The sequence below is a fragment of the Piliocolobus tephrosceles genome, chromosome 21 (assembly GCF_002776525.5).
Source record: "Piliocolobus tephrosceles isolate RC106 chromosome 21, ASM277652v3, whole genome shotgun sequence".
Classification (NCBI taxonomy): Eukaryota; Metazoa; Chordata; class Mammalia; order Primates; family Cercopithecidae; genus Piliocolobus; species Piliocolobus tephrosceles.
The window spans coordinates 39,332,038-39,353,815 of record NC_045454.1 but is presented as its reverse complement, the minus strand read 5'-3'; the positions used below and the strand labels follow the sequence as shown (position 1 = coordinate 39,353,815).

Here is a 21,778-nt window from a genome sequence, read left to right as displayed (position 1 = left end):
AAATGCCATTCCTGGGGATCCGCGAGCACGCCTCTCTCCTGCACACCCCCCACCTGACTCATTCCGCCTCATCCAGGTCAGAGGTCCCTCCTTACGGGAGTTCTTACAGAACCCAACTGAGGTCTGCTCACCCAGCACAGTAAAACCAGATACCTACACTAAGGTCTTTTCAGTGATAGAAAGGAAGGTGTTTATTGCAGGGCGCCATGCAAGGAGAATCGGGGCAGCTCATGCTTAAGACCTGAAATCACCAATGGCTTGCAGGTGGGAGTTGTTAAAGGCAGGTGTAAATTTCAGGAAACCAGAAGCTACAAGCAAAATCATAAATCAATGCATGGAGATTACACATTGGCTTCCACTTAAAAAGGCAGGATATCTTCAAGTGGGGGCTTACAGGTTCATAGACAGATTTGAACATCTTCTAGGCAGGGCGCAGTGCTCACGCCTGTAATCTCAACACTTTGGGAGGCTGAGGTGGGAGGATCATCTGAGGTCAGAAGTTCGAGACCAGCCTGATCAACATGACAAAACCCTGTCTCTACTACAAATACAAAAATTAGCCAGGTGTGGTGGCGCATGCCTGTGATCCTCGCTACTTGGGAGGCTGAGGCAGGAGAATCATTTGAACCTGGGAGGTTGAGGTTGCAGTGAGCTGAGATCACGCCACTGCATTCCAGCCTGGGTGACAGCAAGACTCAGTCTCAGAAAAAAGAAACAAAAAAATATAGAATGTCCGGGTGCGGTGGCTCACGCCTGTAATCCCAACACTTTGGGAGACCGAGGCAGGTGGATCACGAGGTCAGAAGCTCAAGACCAGCCCAGCCAACATAGTGAAACCTCGTCTCTACTAAAAATACAAAAATTAGCTGGGCATGATGGCAGGCGCCTGTAATCCCAGCTACTCAGGAGGCTGAAGCAGAAGAATCACTTGAACCCAGGAGGTGAAGGTTGCAGTGAGCTGAGATGGTGCCACAGCACTCCAGCCTGGGCAACAGAGTGAGACTTAGTCTCAAAAGAAAAGAAAAGAAAAAAAGATTTAAGCATCTTCTGATTTGCAGTGGATTAAGGAAGAGAAGCTTTATTTAAAAATTTTGAGTCAGTAGAAAAATGTCAACTGGTTAGGGGAAGTAACTTTCTCCAAGGCCCTCAGGAGGAAACTTGAAACAAAAAGGGCATAGCTAAAGTTTAGTCTTCACTTCCCCCCTTATCTGGGGTTTCCAAGACTCTGAAAGACAATGCAGGGACATATGTTAAGATGTTATCTTTAATTTCTACAGGGAAACCAAACATCTCTGGGACTCTAACTTCCTTAGCTTTTGTTTTAGGTCATTATGACTTTTTTGTTTAACAAGTTACTGATGTACTTCTCGGGGCTAGCTGGGGGCCTGGAATTTCCCTTGAAGGAACTTAGAAATTTCCTTTATTTCCATGCTTGGGGTCCTGTAAGAAAGGGGATCCCTGCTCAGTCTCAGGGTCTCACTGACCCTCACTCCGGCCCACTCCCAAACACCCTACCCTCGTTAAAGATTTCTCTGGCTGGCCGGGCGCGGTGGCTCAAGCCTGTAATCCCAGCACTTTGGGAGGCCGAGATGGGCGGATCACGAGCTCAGGAGATCGAGACCATCCTGGCTAACACGGTGAAACCCCGTCTCTACTAAAAACTACAAAAAACTAGCCGGGCGAGGTGGTGGCGCCTGTAGTCCCAGCTACCCGGGAGGCTGAGGCAGGAGAATGGCGTGAACCCGGGAGGCGGAGCTTGCAGTGAGCTGAGATCCGGCCACAGCACTCCAGCCTGGGTGACAGAGCGAGACTCCGTCTCAAAAAAAAAACCAAAAAAAAAAAAAAAAGATTTCTCTGGCATCTTATGGTCTTTAAGTCGAATGCACACAACCCAAAACAGTATAGCTCAGAGGATAAGGGAACAAGGTTTAGCATGAGCACTTGCAGGTCAGCTCTTCCACCCCTCACTAACTGTGCGACTTAACCTCTCTAGGACTGTCTAATCATCTGTAAAACAGAAATGATGAAAAGTATCTACCTTCTAGGAGGCATTCTATGAGATTATGCATGTAAGTGAGTACCGAGCATTGTTCAGTGGTAGCACTCAGTATGCAGCACCATGATTACATAAGAATTCACTTGTTAGTACAGCCTGGCTTTAGAATAGAGATGGAACCTAGCACCGAATAATACAGCATAGGGAGGCCGGGTGCGGAGGCTCACGCCTGTAATCCCAGCACTTTGGAAGGCCGAGGTGGGCGGATCACCTGAGGTCGGGAGTTCAAGACCAGCCTGGCCAACATGGAGAAACCCTGTCTCTGCTAAAAATACTAGCTGGGTGTGGTGGCGCATGCCTGTAATCCCAGGGCTGAGGCAGAATTGCTTGAACCCGGAAGGAAAGTGGAGGTTGCGGTGAGCCGAGATCGCGCCTTTGCACTCCAGCCTGAGCAACAAGAGCAAAACTCCGTCTCAAAATACATATATACATCAGGAGGAATAGTAGTAATATTGTCATCACTTCTCACCCTGTCTTTGATCAATTGCCAATTGAAGTGTCTGCTTCATCACCGAGAAAAGGGTGTGCTCTTTCCTCTCTGAATCCCCAGGACTTGACATACAGCAGGTGTCCAGGGAACAGCTTAGCTGTTGAATGAACAAATATATTCTGTTAGGCCCTACAAGGCATAAAAGTAAATTCAGTCTGGGCGCAGTGGCTCACGCCTGTAATCCCAGCACTTTGGGAGGCCGAGGCAGGCAGATCACCTGAGGTCAGGAGTTCGAGACTAGCCTGGCCAACAGGGTGAAACTCCGTCTCTACCAAAAATACAAAAATGAGCCAGGCGTGATGGTGGGCACCTGTAGTCCCAGCTACTTGGGAGGCTGAAGCAGGAGTATCACTTGAACCTGGGAGACGGAGGGTGTAGTGAGCCAAGACCACGCCACTGAGGCACTCCAGCCTGAGTGACAGTGAGACTCCGTCTCAAAAAAAAATAAATTCAAAAGCCATTCACCTGTGCAGAAGGCAGGGCCAGGCTAATCTGAAGGCTCTAAGAGAAGTGTCCACCCACTTCTTCTGTAAAAGGCCAGATGGTAAATATTGTAGACTCTTTGGGCTCTTACTGTGTGGCAACCATTGAATTCAGCCCTGTTGCAGCCATAGACAATATATAAATGAATGGGCCTGGCTATTGTAGGTAGGTGAAAAATGGCTTCCCTTCACCTTTATAGGTTCTTTGGCTGGGCTACGAATTAAATTGACATGTAAACAGACAGGGCAAAAGCCATATTTAATTATGTACCTATGCAGGGGAGTCCCACAAAATACAACACTCCAAAAAAGGATCAGAGAGGCTGGGCCCAGTGGCTCACACCTGTAATCCCAGCACTTTGGGAGGCCGAGGCAGGCAGATCACCTGAGGTTGGGACTTCCAGACCAGTCTGGCCAACATGGTGAAACCCTGTCTCTACTAAAAATACAAAAAATAGCTGGGCGTGGTGGTAGGTGCCTGTAATCCCAGCTACTCGGGAGGCTGAGGCAGGAGAATCACTTGAACCTGGGAGGTGGGGAGTGCAGTGAGCTGAGATCACGCCACTGCATTCCAGCCTGGACAAAACAGTGAGACTTCCTCTCAAAAAAAAAAGAGTATCATAGAAAAGAATAGGGGTTTGGGGCTTCTGGGAGGGTGATGGTAACACAAGTTATGGGAGGGTGAGAGGAGAAATTGTATGAAGAAAGTCTGTCTTGTTAGGCAAATAAAAAGTTTTTTTTTTTTTTTTTTTGAGACAGAGTCTCGCTCAGTCGCCCAGGCTGGAGTGCAGTGGCACGATCTCGGCTCACTGCAAGCTCCGCCTCCCGGGTTCACGCCATTCTCCTGCCTCAGCCTCCCAAGTAGCTGGGACTACAAGCGCTCGCCGCCACGCCCGGCTAATATTTTTGCATTTTTAGTAGAGATGGGGTTTCACTGTGTTAGCCAGGATGGTCTCGATCTCCTGACCTCGTGATCCGCCCGTCTCGGCCTCCCAAAGTGCTGGGATTACAGGCTTGAGCCACCGCGCCTGGCATAAAAAGTCTTACAGGTAATAAAAGTTGTCTCAGAGCAGCCCTCAGAAGAATACATGATTGGGAATAGTTTCACTCTTCCCTAGTTAATAAGACTGTTGGAAAGCATTCCTCTTTGTCTTTAGGCAGCTAAGAGAAATTCAGAGAAAACCTCTCCTTCCCTGCATTTGCTGTTCCCCCAAGTGCCCTTATTTTGAAGCAATCAGCAGATCAAAGCGCATTATCACTGTGTTCCAATGAAACTTTATTTATGGACGCTGAAATTTGAATTTTTATTTTCATGAGTCATAAAATAGTTTTTTCCCCACCTGTTTAAAAATGCAAAAACAGAGCTGTGGTTCACGCCTGTAATTCCAGCACTTTGGGAGGCAGGAGGATTGCTTAAGCCCATGAGTTCAAGACTAGCCGGGGCAACACAGTAAGACCTTGCCTGTGGAAATAATTTTTTTTTTTTTTTTTTTTGAGACGGAGTCTCGCTCTTGTTGCCCAGGCTGGAGTGCAGTGGCGCGATCTCGGCTCCTTGCAACCTCTGCTTCCCGGGTTCAAGCGATTCTCTTGCCTCAGCCTCCTGAGTAGCTGGGATTACAGGCGTCCGCAACCACAGCCGGTAATTTTCGTCTTTTTTTAGTAGAGACAGAGTTTCACCGTTTTGGCCAGGCTGGTCTTGAACTCCTGACCTCAAGTGATCCGCCTGCCTCGGCCTCTCAAAGTGCTGGGATTAGAGGCGTGAGCCACCATGCTTGGCCGCAAATAATTTTAAAAATCGGCCGGGCGCGGTGGCTTAAACCTGTAATCCCAGCACTTTGGGAGGCCGAGACGGGCGGATCACGAGGTCAGGAAATCAAGACAATCCTGGTGAACACGGTGAAACCCCGTCTCTACTAAAAAAAAAATACAAAAAACTAGCCGGGCGAGGTGGCGGGCGCCTGTAATCCGAGCTACTCGGGAGGCTGAGGCAGGAGAATGGCGTAAACCTGGGAGGCGGAGCTTGCAGTGAGCTGAGATCCGGCCACTGCACTCCAGCCTGGGCGACACAGCGAGACTCCGTCTCAAAAAACAAAACAAAACAAAACAAAATCAGCGGGGCGCGGTGGCTTGCGCCTGTAGTCCCAGTTACTTGGGAGACTGAGGTGGGAGGACCGCTTCAACCCTGGAGTTCGAGGCTGCAGTGAGCTATGGTTGCGCCACTGCACTCCAGCCTGGGCGACAGAGAGAGACCTGGTCTCAGAAATAAAAAATAAACTGGAAAAGTAATTCTTAGCTCACTAGCCGTTCAAAAACACGGACATAGTGCGCTTTGACCCGCTTACTACAGTTTGCTCACCCTCGCAGACTGGCTGCAGCGTGCAGTACAGCACTCCTGGGAGGTCGGTGCCAGAAGCCGGGCCTCGGATTGGGCCTCTGGACAGAAGCTGGAGCATCGCGGTTGGGCGGGGCATGCCCGGATTGGCCCGCTTCGGCGTCGCAGAGCGCGCGGCGAATCGGCATTCAGCCAATCAGCGCGGCGCTGTTGCCTCGCCCCGCCTCACGCCAGCGTCCGGGTGGCGCGGAGAGGGCGCCCAGCTTCACTGCGCTCTAAGAGCGCACTTCCGGGCACGGTAGTGGCGTGACGTCGGGAGGAGGGCAGGTAAGTCCCCGCGGGCGGAGAAGCGGGGAGGGCCGGGGGTCCGGCAGCCGTCTCACCCTGGCCTCGGAGCCGCCCAACGCGCCCGTCTGCGTCGGGGGATGCGGGGCTGAGGACCCGATCTGGATGCCTGGAGCCGGCCCAAGTCCCAGCCAGGACCAAAGTCCCTGAGGCCCCAGCTGAGACCCCTGACCCAAGTGCCTGGGACCCGGCGCCTTCCTAGCCCGGATCCATATTATGCCTGAAGGGCCCTGGGTTTTTGCATCGGGAAAATGGGACCAATAAGTCCCTACCTCACCAGATTTTATAAAAATGATTCTTGTAAAACCGTGAGCAGGAGAAATGACTAAACTGCCAACGTTTAACTCGGAGTCAGGCGCTGCCCTAAATGCTTTAACCAACCATTTTACACGTAAGGAAAATGAAGCTTAGAGAGAGAAAACAATTTGCCTCAAATCAAGGTAGGAAGCAGCAGGGTGGAGCTCCCAGCCCAAGCTTTACGCCCAGGACAAACAGGGTCGGTAATTGCTCTTGCAGCAAGGACCGGAGATGTCTACACGCCCACCCGATAGCCCCATCTGCCATTTACTGGGTCAACAAAACCATCTTAAGACACACACACACACACCCTCAAGCTCCTGTAAACGGAGTATTTGCTCTTTGCAGGCTCTTCCCGTATGTTAGTTGATTCACAGCATCCCCAGAAAGTCAGTCTTTTCGTCATCATTCGCCCTTTACCGGTGACGAAATACAAGCCCAGGGAAGCGCAGACACTGACCAAGGTCACCCAGCTGATGAGGAGTGGAGCTGGGATACCCCTAACACCTCAAGGGGCACTTAGCTATTTTGTTGGCAAAAGTATTTTTAGGTTGGAACGGACCTTGGAATAATCCAATCTAAGGGGCACACTTTATAGTTGGAGCATCCAAGACTAAGGTGAGGGTAGAACAGTTTATATCCGGGGCTTTGCACCACGGCCTCACCACCTCACTACACCACCCCCACTCCATCAGAAGCTCTTCCATCAGCTTCTTTCTTTTTTTTTTTTTTTTGAGACAGAATCTCACTCTTGTCACCTTGGCTGGAGTGCAGTCGCACGATCTTGGTTCACTGCAACCTCCGCCTCCCAGGTTCAAGCTATTCTCCTGCCTTAGCCCCTCCAGTAGCTGGGATTACAGATTACAGGCGTACACCACCAGGCCCGGCCAATTTTTGTATTTTTAGTAGAGACAGAGTTTCACCATGTTGGCCAGGCTGGTCTCGGACTCCTGACCTCAAGTGATCCACCTGCCTCAGCCTCCCGAAGTGCTGGGATTACAGGTGTGAGCCACCGCATCCAGCCCCCAAGAATGGTTTTAAAGTTTTTAGTGGTTGGGGAAAAATTAGAATAATAATGCTTTGTGATAGATGACGATTATGTGAAATTCAAATTTCTGTGTCCATCAATAAAATTTATATTGGCATGCAGCTACGCCCGTTCATTTATATATTGTTTGGCGCTGATTTCTAGCTATGAAGGCAGAATTGAGTTGTTGGGGCAAAGAGAATCTGGCCTAAAAAGCCAGAACTATTTACTCTCTGGCCCTCGACAGAGAAACCTTGCCAATCTCTGTTCTAGAATACGCTTCACTGCTTCGCAGAGTCTCTCTTTAGTGTAAACTAAAACTTCCTTTTTTGTTGTTGTTTTTTTTTGTTGTTGAGACAGAGTCTTGCTCTGTCACCCAGGCTGGAGTGCGGTGGCGCAATCTCTGCTCACTGCAAGCTCCGCCTCCCAGGTTCACGCCATTCTCCTGCCTCAGCCTCCTGAGTAGCTGAGACTACAGGCGCCCGCCACCACACCCAGCCAATATTTTGAATTTTTTAGTAGAGATGGGGTTTCACCGTGTTTGCCAGTATGGTCTCGATCTCCTGACCTCATGATCCGCCTGCCTTGGCCTCCCAAAGTGCTGGGATTACAGGCGTGAAGAACTTCCTTCTATATGACCTAAAAGCTTCCCTTCCAAGCATGGGAGGGGGTCTCACCACCTCTAGTTCGAGAAGCCCCTGTATTTCCCACTTGTGTCACCTGCGCTGACTGTGACCTTTATGGAACCTCATTCAGTTATCTCAGTCGTGTACCCAGTTGACATTTATCTGGGCCTGGCACTGTCCTAGGTGTTGGGGATATGGCACAGTGTGACCTCCCCAGGGAGACACAAGGTGATGTGATCAGAATTCCAGGAAACAAGTGACTGTGGATTGGGTGGTCGGATGAGGTCGTTTTTTTTGTTTGTTTGTTTTTTGTTTTGTTTTGAGACAGAGTCTCACTTTGTAGCTGGGGTGCAGTGGCGCCATCTTGGCTCACTGCAACCTCCGCTTCCCGGTTCAAGCCATTCTCCTGCCTCAGCTTCCCAAGTAGCTAGGATTACAGGCATCTGCTACCATGCCTGGCTAAATTTTGTATTTTTAGTAGAGATGCGGTTTCACCATGTTGGCCAGGCTGCTCTTGAACTCCTGACCTCAGGGGATCCGCCTGCCTCAACCTCGCAAACCTCTGGGATTACAGGTGTGAGGCACCGCACCTGGCCGGATGAGGTCTTTGATGGATATGATATGTAGGTCAAGACCTGTGACAAGGGGCTGGGTGCAATGGCTCACGCCTGTGATCCCAGCACTTTGGGAGGCCCTAGGTGGGTGGATCACCTCAGGCCAGGAGTTCCAGACTGGCCTGACCAACACAGTGAAACCCTGTCTCTACTAAAAATACAAAAAAATTAGCTAGGCTTGGTGGCGGGTACCTGTAATCCCCGCTACTCAGGAGGCTGAGGCATGAGAATCACTTAAACCCGGGAGGCAGAGGTAGTGAGCCAAGATCATGCCACCCCACTCCAGCCTGGGTGATACAGCGAGACTCCGTCTCACAAAAAAAAAAAAAAAAAAACCTGTAACAAAGATCTCGCAAACCTGAGGAACAACAGGTGCAGGCCAGCTGCACTTGGCCTTTGAAGACAGCCAGGAAGCCAGTGTGGCTGGAACAGAGTGAGCGGAGATAGAGGGATAAGAGTTGGGCTTGGAGAGGCAGGCAGGGGCCCCACAGTCCTTGGGAAGGGGTTTGACTTGATTCTAAAAACAATATGAATCATGGGAGGGGTTTAACCAGGAGAGTGACATGTTTGTTCATATTTTAAAAGATCCCAGCCAGGCACAGTGGCTCACGCCTGTAATGCCAGCACTTTGGGAGGCTGAGGTGGGTGGATCACCAGGTCAAGAGATCGAGACCAAGGTCAAGAGATCAAGACCATCCTGGCTAACACGGTGAAACCCCATCTCTACTAAAAATACAAAAAAATTAGCCGGGCTTGGTGGTGGGTGCCTGTAATCCCAGCTACTTGGGAGATTGAGGCAGGAGAATGGCGTGAACCCGGGAGGCAGAGCTTGCAGTGAGCCGAGATTGCGCCACTGGACTCCAGCCTGGGCAACAGAGCAAGACTCCCCAAAAAAAAAAAAAAAAGATCCCAGCCAGGCGTGGTGGCTTATGCCTGTAATCCCAGCACTTTGGGTGGCTGAGGTGGGTGGATCATGAGGTCAAGAGATCAAGACCATCCTGGCCAACATGGTGAAGCCCTGCCTCTACTAAAAATACAAAATTAGCTGGGTGTGGTGGTACACGCTTGCAGTCCCGGCTACTCGGGAGGCTGAGGCAGGAGAATCACTTGAACCCAGGAGGCAGAGGTTGCAGTGAGCAGAGATCGCGCCACTGCACTCCAGCCTGGTGACAGAGTGAGACTCCGTCTCAAAAAAAAAAAAAAAGATCCGTCGGGCAGCTTGGGGTGAGCACGTGTCAAGGGCAGAGTTAGGAGAGAGGAGAAGACTGTGCTGGCCCACGTGAGTGATGATGGGTGCTGGACCCGGTGGGGCCACAGAGGGGTGAAAGCATCAGATGTGATGTGTATATTGGCTGTAGAGTGGACAGGACTCTCTCTTTCTAAACAGACACGCCGCTTTTTGGATGCCTCCTATGCCTGGCGGGAGTCTTGTCTGAGCCGGCACCACCACACGGCCCACAGCATCTTCTCAGGGAAGCCTGTGGACCCTCTGCCAGGCACCGCAAGAGGTCAGGACAGGACAGTGCGTTCACAAGGCCAGTTTCTGATTGTCCGCCCTGAGGGTGAGGACCAGTAGGCAGTTCCCAAGATGGTGAGTAGACAGCCTTGTGTGCCCTGGGTTTCTCTCCCAGTCTTTGTAGGACCCCAAAAGCAGCCCCTCCTCCCCTCCCAGAGCTCTGAGATGATGATTTCAGTCTCTGGATCATCATCTTTTGGTGCAGTCGGTCTGAAATGTGGCTGTGCGCTAACATCACCCAGGGGCGCTTTTTAAATGTTTTTTTGTTTGGTTTTCTTTTGTTTTTGAGACAGTCTCACTTTGTCGCCCAGGCTGGAGTGCAGTGGCACGCTCTCAGCTCACTGCAACCTCCGCCTTCTGGGTTCAAGCAAGCACGTCCCACTGATTTTTGTATTTTTAGTAGAGACGGGGTTTCAGCATGTTGCCCACGCTGGTCTCAAACTCCTGACCTCAAGTGATCCGCTACACTCAACCTAATTTCCCCTTCCCCCTTCCCCGCCCCCTCCCTTTTCCCTTCCTTTCTCTTTCTTTCTTTCATTTTTTTTAAGAAGGTGAAATTCATATAACATAAAATTAACCATTGCGAGGCTGGGTGCAGTGACTCACACCTGTAATCCCGGCAGTTTGGGATGTCAAGGCAGGCAAATCATTTGAGATCAGGAGTTTGAGAACAGCCTGGCCAACATGGCGAAACCCTGTCTAAAAATACAAAAATTAGGCAGGGCACAGTGGCTCACGCCTGTTACCCCAGCACTTTGGGAAGCCAAGCTGGGCAGATCACCTGAGGTCAGGTGATCTGGCCAACATGGTGAAACCCCATCTCTACTAAAAATACAAAAATTAGCTGGGTGTGGTGGTGGGAGGCCATAGTCCTAGCTACTTGGGAGGCTGAGGTAGCAGAATCGCTTGAACCCAGGAGATGGAGGTTGCAGTGAGCTGAGACCATGCCACCACACTCCAGTCTGGGCAACAAAAGCGAAACTCCGTCTCAAAAAAAAAAAAAATACAAAACTTAGTTGGATGTGGTAGCACATTCCTGTAGTCCTATCTACTCAGGAGGCTAAGGCACGAGGATCGCTTGAACTCAGGAGGCAGAGGTTGCAGTGAGCCAAGATTGCACCACTGCACCCAAGCCTGTGTGACAGAGCAAGACTCTGTCTCAAAAAAAAAAAAAAAAAAGGGCTGGGCGCGGTGGCTCACGCCTGTAATCCCAGCACTTTGGGAGGCCGAGGTGAGCGGATCACGAGGTCAGGAGATCCTGGCTAATACAGTGAAACCCCGTCTACTAAAAATACAAAAAATTAGCTGGGCGTGGTTGCGGGCACCTGTAGTCCCAACCAGCCACTTGGGAGGCTGAGGCAGGAGAATGGCGTGAACCTGGGAGGCGGAGCTTGCAGTGAGCTGATATCGCGCCACTGCACTCCAGCCTGGATGACAGCGAACTGTGTCTCAAAAAAAAAAAAAAAAGAGTGACTCCTCTTCAGCCAGGCTCACTGTTCTTTCTTGAGACCTGTATTCAACTGTACTACATGTGTGTCTGCCCAGTGACAATGTTCAATATTTCTTACTGTCAGTCACAGTCCCCAGAAGAGTGTGAAAGCCACCGTAGGAGCATCTGAAACTCATGGAATTTTCCAAAGCAATGACAATGGGTTTTTTGCCCAAGTAGCCCCTTCCCCAATCATACACTGAGCCCAGCACTGTCCTCTACAATGTCCCCGAGTCTCCCTTATCCAGGTCCTGCCCCCTGAGGCTGCACAAGTAGGTTTCCTGGAGGGAGCCTGTGTATTAGTCTATTCTCATGCTGCTAATAAAGACATACCCAAGGGCCAGGCGCGGTGGCTCACGCCTGTAATCCCAGCACTTTGGGAGGCCGAGGCGGGCACATCACTTGATGTCAGGAGTTTGAGACCAGCCTGGCCAACATGGTGAAACCCCATCTCTACTAAAAATACACAAATTAGCTGGGCATGGTAGTGCATGCCTGTAGTCCCAGCTACTTGGGAGGCTGAGGCAGGAGAACCGCCTGAACCTGGGAGGCGGAGGTTACAGTGAGCCGAGATCGCACCACTGCACTCCAGCCTGGGTGACAGAGCAAGACTCCATCTCTAAAAATTGATAGTAAAATAAGAAATTCTAAAAAATGGTTTTGAATGAGATTTGGGTAAGGATACAGCCAAACCGTAGCAGCCTCTCTCTGAGTCATGTCTGTTCTGCTTTGCAGGGGGAAAGGAAAGGGGTCAACAAGTACTATCCTCCGGACTTCAACCCTGAGAAGGTAAGGAGCAGGCTCCGCGCTCCGGGTCCACAGTAGCAAAAAGACCCACGTCATCCCCTCCTGGGGTTGGGGTCACTGCTATGGAAGGATGGGAGGCCTCCAAGGTCTTTTTGTCTTCTGCTCGTCACCTGAGTCTCGAGGCTGTCTTCACTTTTGGATGGTAACTGTGGCTCTCCTCAGGGACCTGTAACTCCATGTCCAGCGTAGAGTATAGTGTGTTTATGGCAGGGGCCCAGGATAAGGCAGAGTGCACGGATGAAGGGTCAGATCCCTTGGCTTCCCCAGCTCCAGCACCTCTGGCGTCCTGATTGTCCCCTCTGCCTGGAATCTCTTCCCCCATTTGACCATACTCTCACTTCCTTAAGTGCTTTTGTCACAGAGGTCCTCCCTGACTGCTGTCTCGTTCTCTGTTGCATTGCTGAGCACTTTATATAACCTCATAGCCCTTATAACTCCCTCACTTACTCATTTATTTGTGTCTTGTCCATCTCCCCCACTAGAACATTCTCTCCAGGAGGGCAGAGATGTTTGTCTGTCTTATTTATGGCTGTGTCCTCACACAGTAGGTGCTCAGTAAGGGCCCGAGTGTCCCAGCTGCCTCGTCCTGAGTATAGGATTTAGCCTCTCCATGCCAAAATTTCTCCATATGTCAAAAAGGCGGAAATAAAATGAGCTGACCTTACAGAATCATTGAGGGATAAATCCTAGCTACTCGGGAGGCTGAGGTGGGAGGATTGCTTGAGCCCAGGGGATGGAGACTGCAGTGAACCATAATCATGCCACTGCATCCCAGCCTGGGCTACACAGCCAGACCCTGCCTCAAAAAAAGAAAAAAAAAGTCACGCGTAGTGGCTCACACCTGTAATCCCAGCACTTTGGGAGGCCGTGGCAGGCAGATCACGAGGTCAGGAGTTCAAGACCACCCTGGCCAACATGATGAAACCCGATCGCTACTAAAAATTTAAAAATTAACTGGGCACAGTGGCCCACGCCTGTAGTCCCAGCTACTCCGGAGGCTGAGGCAGGAGGCTCACTTGAACCCAGAAGGCGGAGGCTGCAGTGAGCTGAGATCACGCCACTGCACTCCAGCCTAGTGACAGAGTCAGACTCTGTCCTCAAAAAAAATGAGGTGATACACATGAAGTCCCCAGCGAATGTCTGCCAGTCTTGTCACCTCACCTCATCCTCCCTATAAAACCTGGAAGTAATAGTGACCATTATACATAGTTGACAGGCAGGGGAAACTGAGGCTCAGGAAGGCAAAACGTGAAGTCACTTGCCCAGGGTCCCCTGGCTCTTTCAGCTCATAAATGGGAATGGGGCTGGGCACAGTGGCTAACACCTGTAATTCAGCACTTTGGGAGGCCAAGGTGAATGGATCCCCTGAGGTCAGAAGTTCGAGACCAGCCTGGGTGACATGGTGAAACCTCATCTCTACTGCAAATACAAAAAAATTAGCCGGGCATGGTGGCAGGTGCCTGGAATCCCAGCTACTCCGGAGCCTGAGGAAGGAGAATCGCTTGAACCCGGGAGGCAGAGGTTGCAGTGAGCCAAGGTCGTGCCATTGCACTCCAGCCTGGGCGAGAAGAGCAAAACTCCGTCTCAAAAAATAAATAAATAGGAGAGGGACTGTACAAACTCATATTCCTGGTTCCAAGCCTACGTGTTCCAGTAAGACCTGGATGCCCCCCGTATTGCTGTGAACACCCTGTCCTGCAGGACATAAGAATCAAGGCCTCTCCCACCCGTGAGGCACTTGTCTCAAAGCAATAAGGGTGGCAGAAAAGCGTGAGCTCCCCCAGCTCAGCAGCACTAATCCGCTCCCTCATCCTCTCCACACAGCATGGCTCTCTCAACCGATACCACAACAGCCACCCGCTTCGGGAGCGGGCTCGGAAGCTGTCACAGGGCATCCTCATCATCCGGTAAGGCTCGGCATCACCCCACCGTCCTGCCCCAATCCTTCAGTCTCAAGGACAGTTTGAGTGCCCACATTGGCCCAGTGCTGCAGGGTCTTCAGTCCATAAAGCAGAAAGTCACTGTATCAGTCAGTTATTGCCATGTAACAAAACAATAAGCATTTATTATTGCTCACATGTCTGCAGCTCAGCAAAATACCTCTGCTGGGCTGGGCTGGGCTGGCCTGATCTGATCTGGGCTGGGCTCCCATGTGTTTCCAAGTTGGCTGGCTGGGGACTGGCTGGTCTAGCGGAGCCTTGACCTGTACAACTGGGCTCTGCTGTGTGTTGTATCTCATCCTGTGGTAGGCCAACCTGGACTTGATCACACAGGACTCTCAAAAAAAACAGTGATTGTGGCTGGGTGCAGTGGCTCACGACTGCAATCCCAGCACTGTGGGAGGGTGAAGCGAGTGGATCACTTGAGGCCAGGAGTTCAAAAGCAGCCTGGCCAACACAGTGAAACCCTGTCTCTACTAAAAATAGAGAAAATTAGGCTGGGTGCGGTGGCTCACGCCTGTAATCCCAGCCACTTGGGAGGCTGAGGCAGGAGAATCGCTTGAACCAGGGAGTTGGAGGTTGCAGTCAGCCAAGATCGTGCCACTGCACTCCAGCCTGGCAACAGAGCGAGACTGTGTCTCAAAAACAACAACAAAAAATTAGCCAGATGTGGTGGTGCACACATATAATCCCAGTTACTTGGGAGGCTGAGGCATAAGAATTGCTTGAACCCAGGAGGCAGAGGTTGCAGTGAGCCAGGATTGTGCCACTGCACTCCAGCGTGGGGGACAGAGCAAGACTCTGTCTCAAAAAAAAAAAAAAAGTCTCAGCAGCACCCAAAGGCAGCTGTCCCTGGACCTGGTCAGTCTGCTTTCGAGCAGGCAGGAAGTTCCTGTTCAGTTACAATGGTTGTGATGCTTTTTCTTCCATGTATCCATTTCCTGTGTAATGTGACTGCAGCAACTCCCGTTCAGAGGGGGCAGTCTAATACCCCACCCCTCACATCACAACTGCAGCCAGTCACAGGTGTGGAGACCCAGGAAGTGTCCAAGTGGACAGGAGCAAGTAAGACGCTGTGTGTCTTTGCAGATTCGAAATGCCGTATAACATCTGGTGCGACGGCTGCAAGAACCACATCGGCATGGGTGAGCCTCCGCCCGCCCTCCATTCAGTCCCGCAAACATCAGACCCCTAACTGCTGGGTGCTGCCGGGGGCGGGTGGGACGGTCCTGATCAGGAACGAGGGAGGAGACGGGCACCCGAGTGACTGGCTGGCCATGGAAGCTCCTTTGCAGAGGGCTTAGGAAGCCAAGCTCTGGCTTCCAGTCCCATCTCTAACTCCTCCTAGTTCGGGAACCCTGAGCAAGTGACAGTGAGCCTCTTTGTACCTCGGTTTACCCATCTGCAAAATTCACATGGCAATGAAATAACCACCCTCGTCTGACCCCCTTCCAGGTGTTCGTTACAACGCAGAAAAGAAGAAGGTGGGCAATTACTACACAACCCCAATCTACAGGTAAGGGCGGTTTGGTGGCGTCTTGGGAACAGGTGGGGTGGCCACAGCGTGAGGGGACTACAAAGAGCCTGAGTGGGAGGGAACCCATTCCCTGCAGGACTCTCCTGGAAACCGCCCTGGCTAGTGAATCAGGGCACGCCCCACCCCCACCCCACCCCCAACCCTCCATGGCTCCCACCTTCCTCAGGAAAAGCCCAAGTCCTCCCCCTGGCTCACAAGGCCCCGCACACTCTGCCTGTCCTTTCTTCACTATAACCTCCTCCTGCTATCCCCCTCCCTGGCCCCTTCATTGTCCCTCACACACCCCAGGGACACACCCACCTCTGTGCTTCCACCTGGAATGCTCTTCCCCAGGTAGCTCCAAGGCTCCTCCCTCGCCCAGGGTTTCTGCTCAGACACCACCCCTCAGAGACACCTTTTCTAAAGTGAGACTCGACACTGGTTGCTTGTGCCCTTGCTATCAAGGTGGCCCCTGCTGGGACGTCAGCCTTTCCACGAGCAGGTTGGCTTTTCCACTACTCAGCAATGTCCCCAGCAGCTGGCACTGAGCCTGCCACAGAGCAGCCTGTCTTGGGCGGATTTGTGGATTAAATGAACTAATGGACGAATGAATGAATGAATGAACGAACGAACAAAGGAGCGAATGAACAGATGATGAATGAATGGACAAATGGATGGATGAGCAAATGAAAGTATGAATTAATTTAACAAATGAATCAGTGAACCAACAAACATTCACTAATGAATGAACAAATGAATTAATGAATAAATGAACCAAAAAAAGATGAGTGAATGAATGAACAAACAGCTGAATGAACAAATGAATTCGTGAATAAATGAACCAAAAAAAGGATGAGTGAATGAATGAACAGCTGAATGAACAAATGAATTCGTGAATAAATGAACCAAAAAACGGATGAGTGAATGAACAAATTGCTGAATGAACAAATGAATTAATGAATAAATGAACCAAAAGATGCGTGACTGAATGAACAAACAGCTGAATGAACAAATGAATGAATGAATAAATGAACCAAAAAAACGGATGAGTCAATGAATGAATGGAACAAACAGCTGAATGAACAAATGAATTAATGAATAAATGAACCAAAAAAACAGATGAGTCAATGAATGAATGAACAAACAGCCAAATGAACAAATGAAGCCAACTGCAGCCCCACTGACAGAAGGTCTGTTCTGGGTGCCCGGGTGTGCCCCTTTTGCCCATGGTTCTACACAGCACACAGCGGGTGCTCAGTGAATTTTTGTCAAATGACACCATTGGGTGGAAAGAAGCAGGCAGAAGTGACAGGGCTGTCCTGAGGCACAGCCACAGCCTTCTGACTCCTGCCCACCGCTTCCAGGTTCCGGATGAAATGCCACCTCTGTGTCAACTACATCGAGATGCAGACGGACCCCGCCAACTGCGACTACGTGATCGTGAGTGGCGCCCAGCGCAAGGAGGAGCGCTGGGACATGGCAGACAATGAGCAGGTGCTAACTACAGGTGAGCGCCACCCACTTACCTGCCTGGGGTCCCTGGCCCAGAGTCTGCGCTGGGGTCCCCAAAGCCCAGCCAAGCTCTGGTCGTTGCAGAGCATGAGAAGAAGCAGAAGCTGGAGACGGACGCCATGTTCCGGCTGGAGCATGGCGAGGCTGACCGGAGCACGCTCAAGAAAGCACTGCCCACCCTGAGCCACATCCAGGAGGCCCAGAGTGCCTGGAAGGACGACTTCGCCCTCAACAGCATGCTGCGGAGAAGGTTCCGGGTGAGGGGGCCCCAGCCCAGGGTCAGAGAGGATGCTTGGTGGACCAAGGCCCAGGTCTAGCCCTCACTGCACCACATCTTAGCTGTGAGCAGGCCACTGGACCCTCTGAGCCTCAGTTTCCCCGTCTGCTACATGGTGATCGTGCCCTGTCTGTTTGTTTGAGACAGAGTCTCACTCTGTCGCCCAGGCTGGAGTGCAGTGGCGCAATCTCGGCTCACTGCAAACTCCTCCTCCCGGGTTCGCGCCATTCTCCTGCCTCAGCCTCCTGAGTAGCTGGGACTACAGGCGCCCGCCACCTCGCCCGGCTAATTTTTTGTATTGTTAGTAGAGACAGGGTTTCACTGTGGTCTCAATCTCCTGACCTTTTGATCCATCTGCCTCAGCCTCCCAAAGTACAGAGATTACAGGCATGAGTTGCCACGCCGGGCCTCTTTTTTTTTTTTTTTTTTTTTTTTTGAGACCGAGTTTCGCTCTTATTGTCCAGGCTGGAGTGCAATGACACGATCTCGGCTCACCGCAACCTCTGCCTCCCAGGTTCAGGTGATTCTCCTGCCTCAGCCTCCTGAGTAGCTGGGATTATAGGCATGTGCCATCACGCCCGGCTAGTATTTTTAGTAGAGATGGGGTTTCTCCATGTTGGTCAGGCAGGTCTTGAACTCCCAACCTCAGGTCATCTGCCCACCTCGGCCTCCCAAAATGCTGGAATTACAGGCGTGAGCCACCGCACCCAGCCAATTTGTGTATTTTTAGTAGAGATGGGGTTTTACCATGTTGGCCAGGCTGGTCTCGAACTCCCAACCTCAAGTGATCCACCGTGGCCTGCCAGAGTGCTGGGATTACAGGTGTGAGCCACCGAGACCGGCCAAAATAAATAATAGAATTTTATTGCTCATGGTTCTGGAGCCTGTGAAGTCCAGGATCAAGGCGCTGGCAGATCCAGTGTCTGGTGAGGGCCCATTTCTCATAGGTGGTGGCTTCTAGCTGTGTCCTCATGTGGCAGAAGAGACAAACAAGCTCCCTCAGACCTCGTTTTATAAATCCAATAATCTCATGGGTGAGGACACAGCCCTCCTGACTTAATTACCTCCCCAAATGCCTCACGTCTTTTAACACTGTGATATTAGGGATTAAGCTTCAACATATCAATTTGGGGGACACAGACATTCAGACCATAGCTCACCCCTACCTCACATGCCATGGGAGATGCCTACCTGGTTGCTTCCTTTTTTTTAAATTTCTTTTGTGTGTGTGTGTGTGACTGGGTCTCGCCGTTGCCCAGGCTGGAGTGCAGTGGCAATCACGTCTCACCGCAGCCTCAACTTCTCAGGTTCAAGCAATCCTCCCCACTGAGGCTCCCAAGTAGCAGGGACCCTCAGGCATGAGCCATCACACCTGGCTAATGTTAGAATTTTTGTTTTTTGTTTTTGCTTAGACTGAGTCTCGCTCTGTCACCCATGCTGGAGTAGAGTGGCATGATCCCGGCTCACTGCAGCCTCCACCCCGGGTTCAAGCAATTCTCCTGCCTCAGCCTCCCAAGTAGCTGGGATTACAGGTGCCCACCACCATGCCTGGCTAATATTTGTATTTTTAGTAGAGACTGAGTTTCACCATGTTGGCCAGGCTGGTCTCGAACTCCTGGCCTCATGTGATCCACTCGCCTCAACCTCCCAAAGTGCTGGGGTTACAGGCGTGAGCCACTGCACCTGACCTGGCCACCACATTTTAAATGGAACCTCCCAGCCCATCCCCTACCCACCTATCCTGCATTTTTTTTTTTCTCCTTATCACTGTCTAGAGGCCAGCTCCTTATCACCACTAGAGGCCAGCTCCACGAGTGCAAGGGTTTTTCCCTGTCTGCCGCTGCATCCCCAGTGTCTAGAACAAAGCTTAGCACAAGGTGGGTATCCCAGAAATATTTGTGGGATGAGGCTGTACGTGGTGGCTCATACCTGTTATCCCAGTGTTTTGGGAGGCACAGGTGGGAGGACTGTTTGAGGCCATGAGTTGGAGACCAGCATGGGCAACAGAGTGAGACCCCCATCTCTACAAAAAAAATTTTTATTATTTTTTTTTGAGACTGTCTCCCTCTTGCGCCCAGGCTGGAGTGCAGTGACACGATCTCAGCCCACCGCAATGTCCACCTCCCAGATTGAAGTGATTCTCATGCCTCAGCCTCCTGAGTAGCTGGGACCACAGGCACATGCCACCACGCCTGGCTAATTTTTGTATTTTTAATAGAGACAGGGTTTTGCCATGACATCCAGGCTGGTCTCAAATTACTGGCCTCAAGGGATCCACCCGCCTTGGCCTCCCAAAGTGCTGGGATGACAGACATGAGCTACCAGGCCCAGCCTCTACAAAAATACATTTTTTAAGTAGCTGGGCATGGTGGTGCACACCTGTAGTACTGGATAGTTGGGAGGCTGAGATGAGAGAATCGCTTGAGCCCAGGAGTTGGAGGCTGCAGTGAGCTATGATTGTGCCACTGCGCTCCAGCCTGGGTGACAGAATGAGACTCTTTCTCAAAAAAGAGTAAATTGAGACCCCGAGAGTTGGAGCAGTGCCCCTCCCTAGCACACAGAAGAGACAGGGCTTTGACACACACCCCCGCCTCTGGTGTTCTTGGCCCTCGACACAGGAAAAGAAAAAAGCCATCCAGGAGGAGGAGGAGAAAGATCAGGCCTTGCAGGCCAAGGCGAGCCTGACCATCCCGCTGGTGCCCGAGACGGAAGATGACCGCAGGCTGGCGGCCCTGCTGAAGTTCCACACCCTAGACTGTGCGTAAAAAGCCAGGGGGAAAAGGGGGCAGGGAGGCTCAGAGTTGCTTGGAGATGGGGGGGTCCTCAGCCTTGAGTGGACTCTAGTCTACTGTAGGGCAGTTCTGGACCCCCTCCTCTGCCGCCCCTGAAATGTCCTCTCCTCTCCTCCAGCCTACGAGGACAAGCAGAAACTGAAGCGAACCGAGATTATCAGCCGCTCCTGGTTCCCCTCCGCCCCCGGATCCGCCTCCAGCAGCAAGGTCAGCGGCGTCCTGAAGAAGCTGGCCCAGAGCCGCAGAACCGCGCTTGCCACCTCCCCCATCACCGTGGGGGACCTGGGCATCGTGCGGCGGAGGTCTCGGGATGTCCCGGAGAGCCCCCAGTATGCGGCTGACACCCGCAAGTCTGGGGAACCGCGGGTACCAGAGGAGGCTGCCCAGGACCGGCCCACGGCCCCCAGAGACTCTCCTCTAGAAACAGCTGAGACCCCCAAGTGCAGCAGGCCGAGGGGGCAGGAAGGGAGCCATCAGGACAAGCCCTTGTCGCTAGCAGGCTCCTCCCAGGAGGCAGCTGACCCCGCAGACACGCGGCACCCCTGCAGCCTCGGCTCCTCCCTCGTGGCGGACTACTCTGACTCAGAGAGTGACTGAGCAGTCCCCATCCTGAGGACTGGACCCGCTCCAGAGGCCCGGACACACGCAGGAGGCCCCTCACAGACTGCAGACCCCCGCTCGCCCACCAGCCCTGGGAGAGCTCAGATGCCACCCCCTCCCCAGACCTCGCCTTCCTGCAACCGTGGAGTTATTTATTTGGTCTTGGTGAGGGTGTTTGTGCCTTGTGAGACTCCGTACATTAAAGACCTGTCTCCTCTTCCCTGGCTTGGGTTGTTAACTGGGCCCTGGGGCTTCCCCCCACAAGCCCCAAGTTGACCAAGCTTGACAGGCCTCTCATCAGCAAATTCTGGTATAGGGTCATAGCTGTGACCATGGACGTGGCCCCCTCCCAGAGTGACAAGAGTCTCAAGGTGGTGGTTCAGGTTGGCCAGGAATCAGGGCAGACTTCCTGGAGGAGGTGGCATGGGCCGAGTGTGAAGGGTGAAAAGGGGGCCAGGAACCACACACACAAGGCCAGGGAAAAGGTGCACGGGGTACCCAGGATCTGTGCCACATGCAGGGGGGGCTGGAGCACACAGGTGTGAGCTTTTTATTATCCCCAGCCCCGGGGGTGGCCCATGGAAAAGCCTCCCGTGCATGTTACTTTTGGGGATTTTTTTGTTTGTTTTGTTTTTGAGACTGAGTCTCGTTCTGTCACCCAGGCTGGAGTGCAGTGGCACAATCTCAGCTCACTGTAACCTCTGCCTCCTGGGTTCAAGTGATTCTTCGGCCTCAGCCTCCCAAGTAGCTGGGACTATGGGTGCCCACCACCACGCCCGGCTAATTTTTTGTGTTTTTAGTAGAGATGGCGTTTCACCATGATGGCCAGGCTGGTTTCGAACTCCTGACCTCAAGTGATCCGCCCCACTCGGCCTCCCAAAGCGCTGGGATTCCAGGCGTGAGCCTCAGCGCCCATCCTGCATGTTACTTTTGAATGAAACCCAGCAGAAAATGGCCCAGAAACAGCTGTGCATCCATCAAGGGGCACAAGACCCCCCACTGCCTCCCCCTCAACCTTGGAGAAGGAAGATCATTTAACAAATTCTTTCGTTTGAACGCT

General features: G+C 51.9%; 1 protein-coding gene and 1 long non-coding RNA gene across 2 annotated transcripts; one reads left to right on the top strand and one right to left on the bottom strand.

Moving 5' to 3' along the window:
- Positions 1–1,173: 1,173 nt before the first annotated feature.
- On the bottom strand, positions 1,174–5,489 carry LOC111523808. The gene is made up of 3 exons (XR_002725616.2): positions 5,385–5,489; positions 2,526–2,643; positions 1,174–1,225 (listed from the first exon to the last, which is right to left on the bottom strand). It is a non-coding gene; the product is annotated as an uncharacterized LOC111523808 (long non-coding RNA).
- A 22-nt stretch (positions 5,490–5,511) lies between these two features.
- Positions 5,512–20,940, top strand: CCDC130 (coiled-coil domain containing 130). The gene is made up of 10 exons (XM_023188672.2): positions 5,512–5,687; positions 9,657–9,860; positions 12,010–12,063; positions 13,906–13,988; positions 15,111–15,166; positions 15,477–15,537; positions 16,902–17,044; positions 17,134–17,306; positions 19,945–20,083; positions 20,237–20,940. Exons 2-10 carry the CDS (start codon positions 9,858–9,860, stop codon positions 20,713–20,715), a joined length of 1,191 nt encoding a protein of 396 aa, XP_023044440.1. The 5' UTR covers positions 5,512–5,687; positions 9,657–9,857; the 3' UTR covers positions 20,716–20,940.
- Positions 20,941–21,778: the final 838 nt, after the last annotated feature.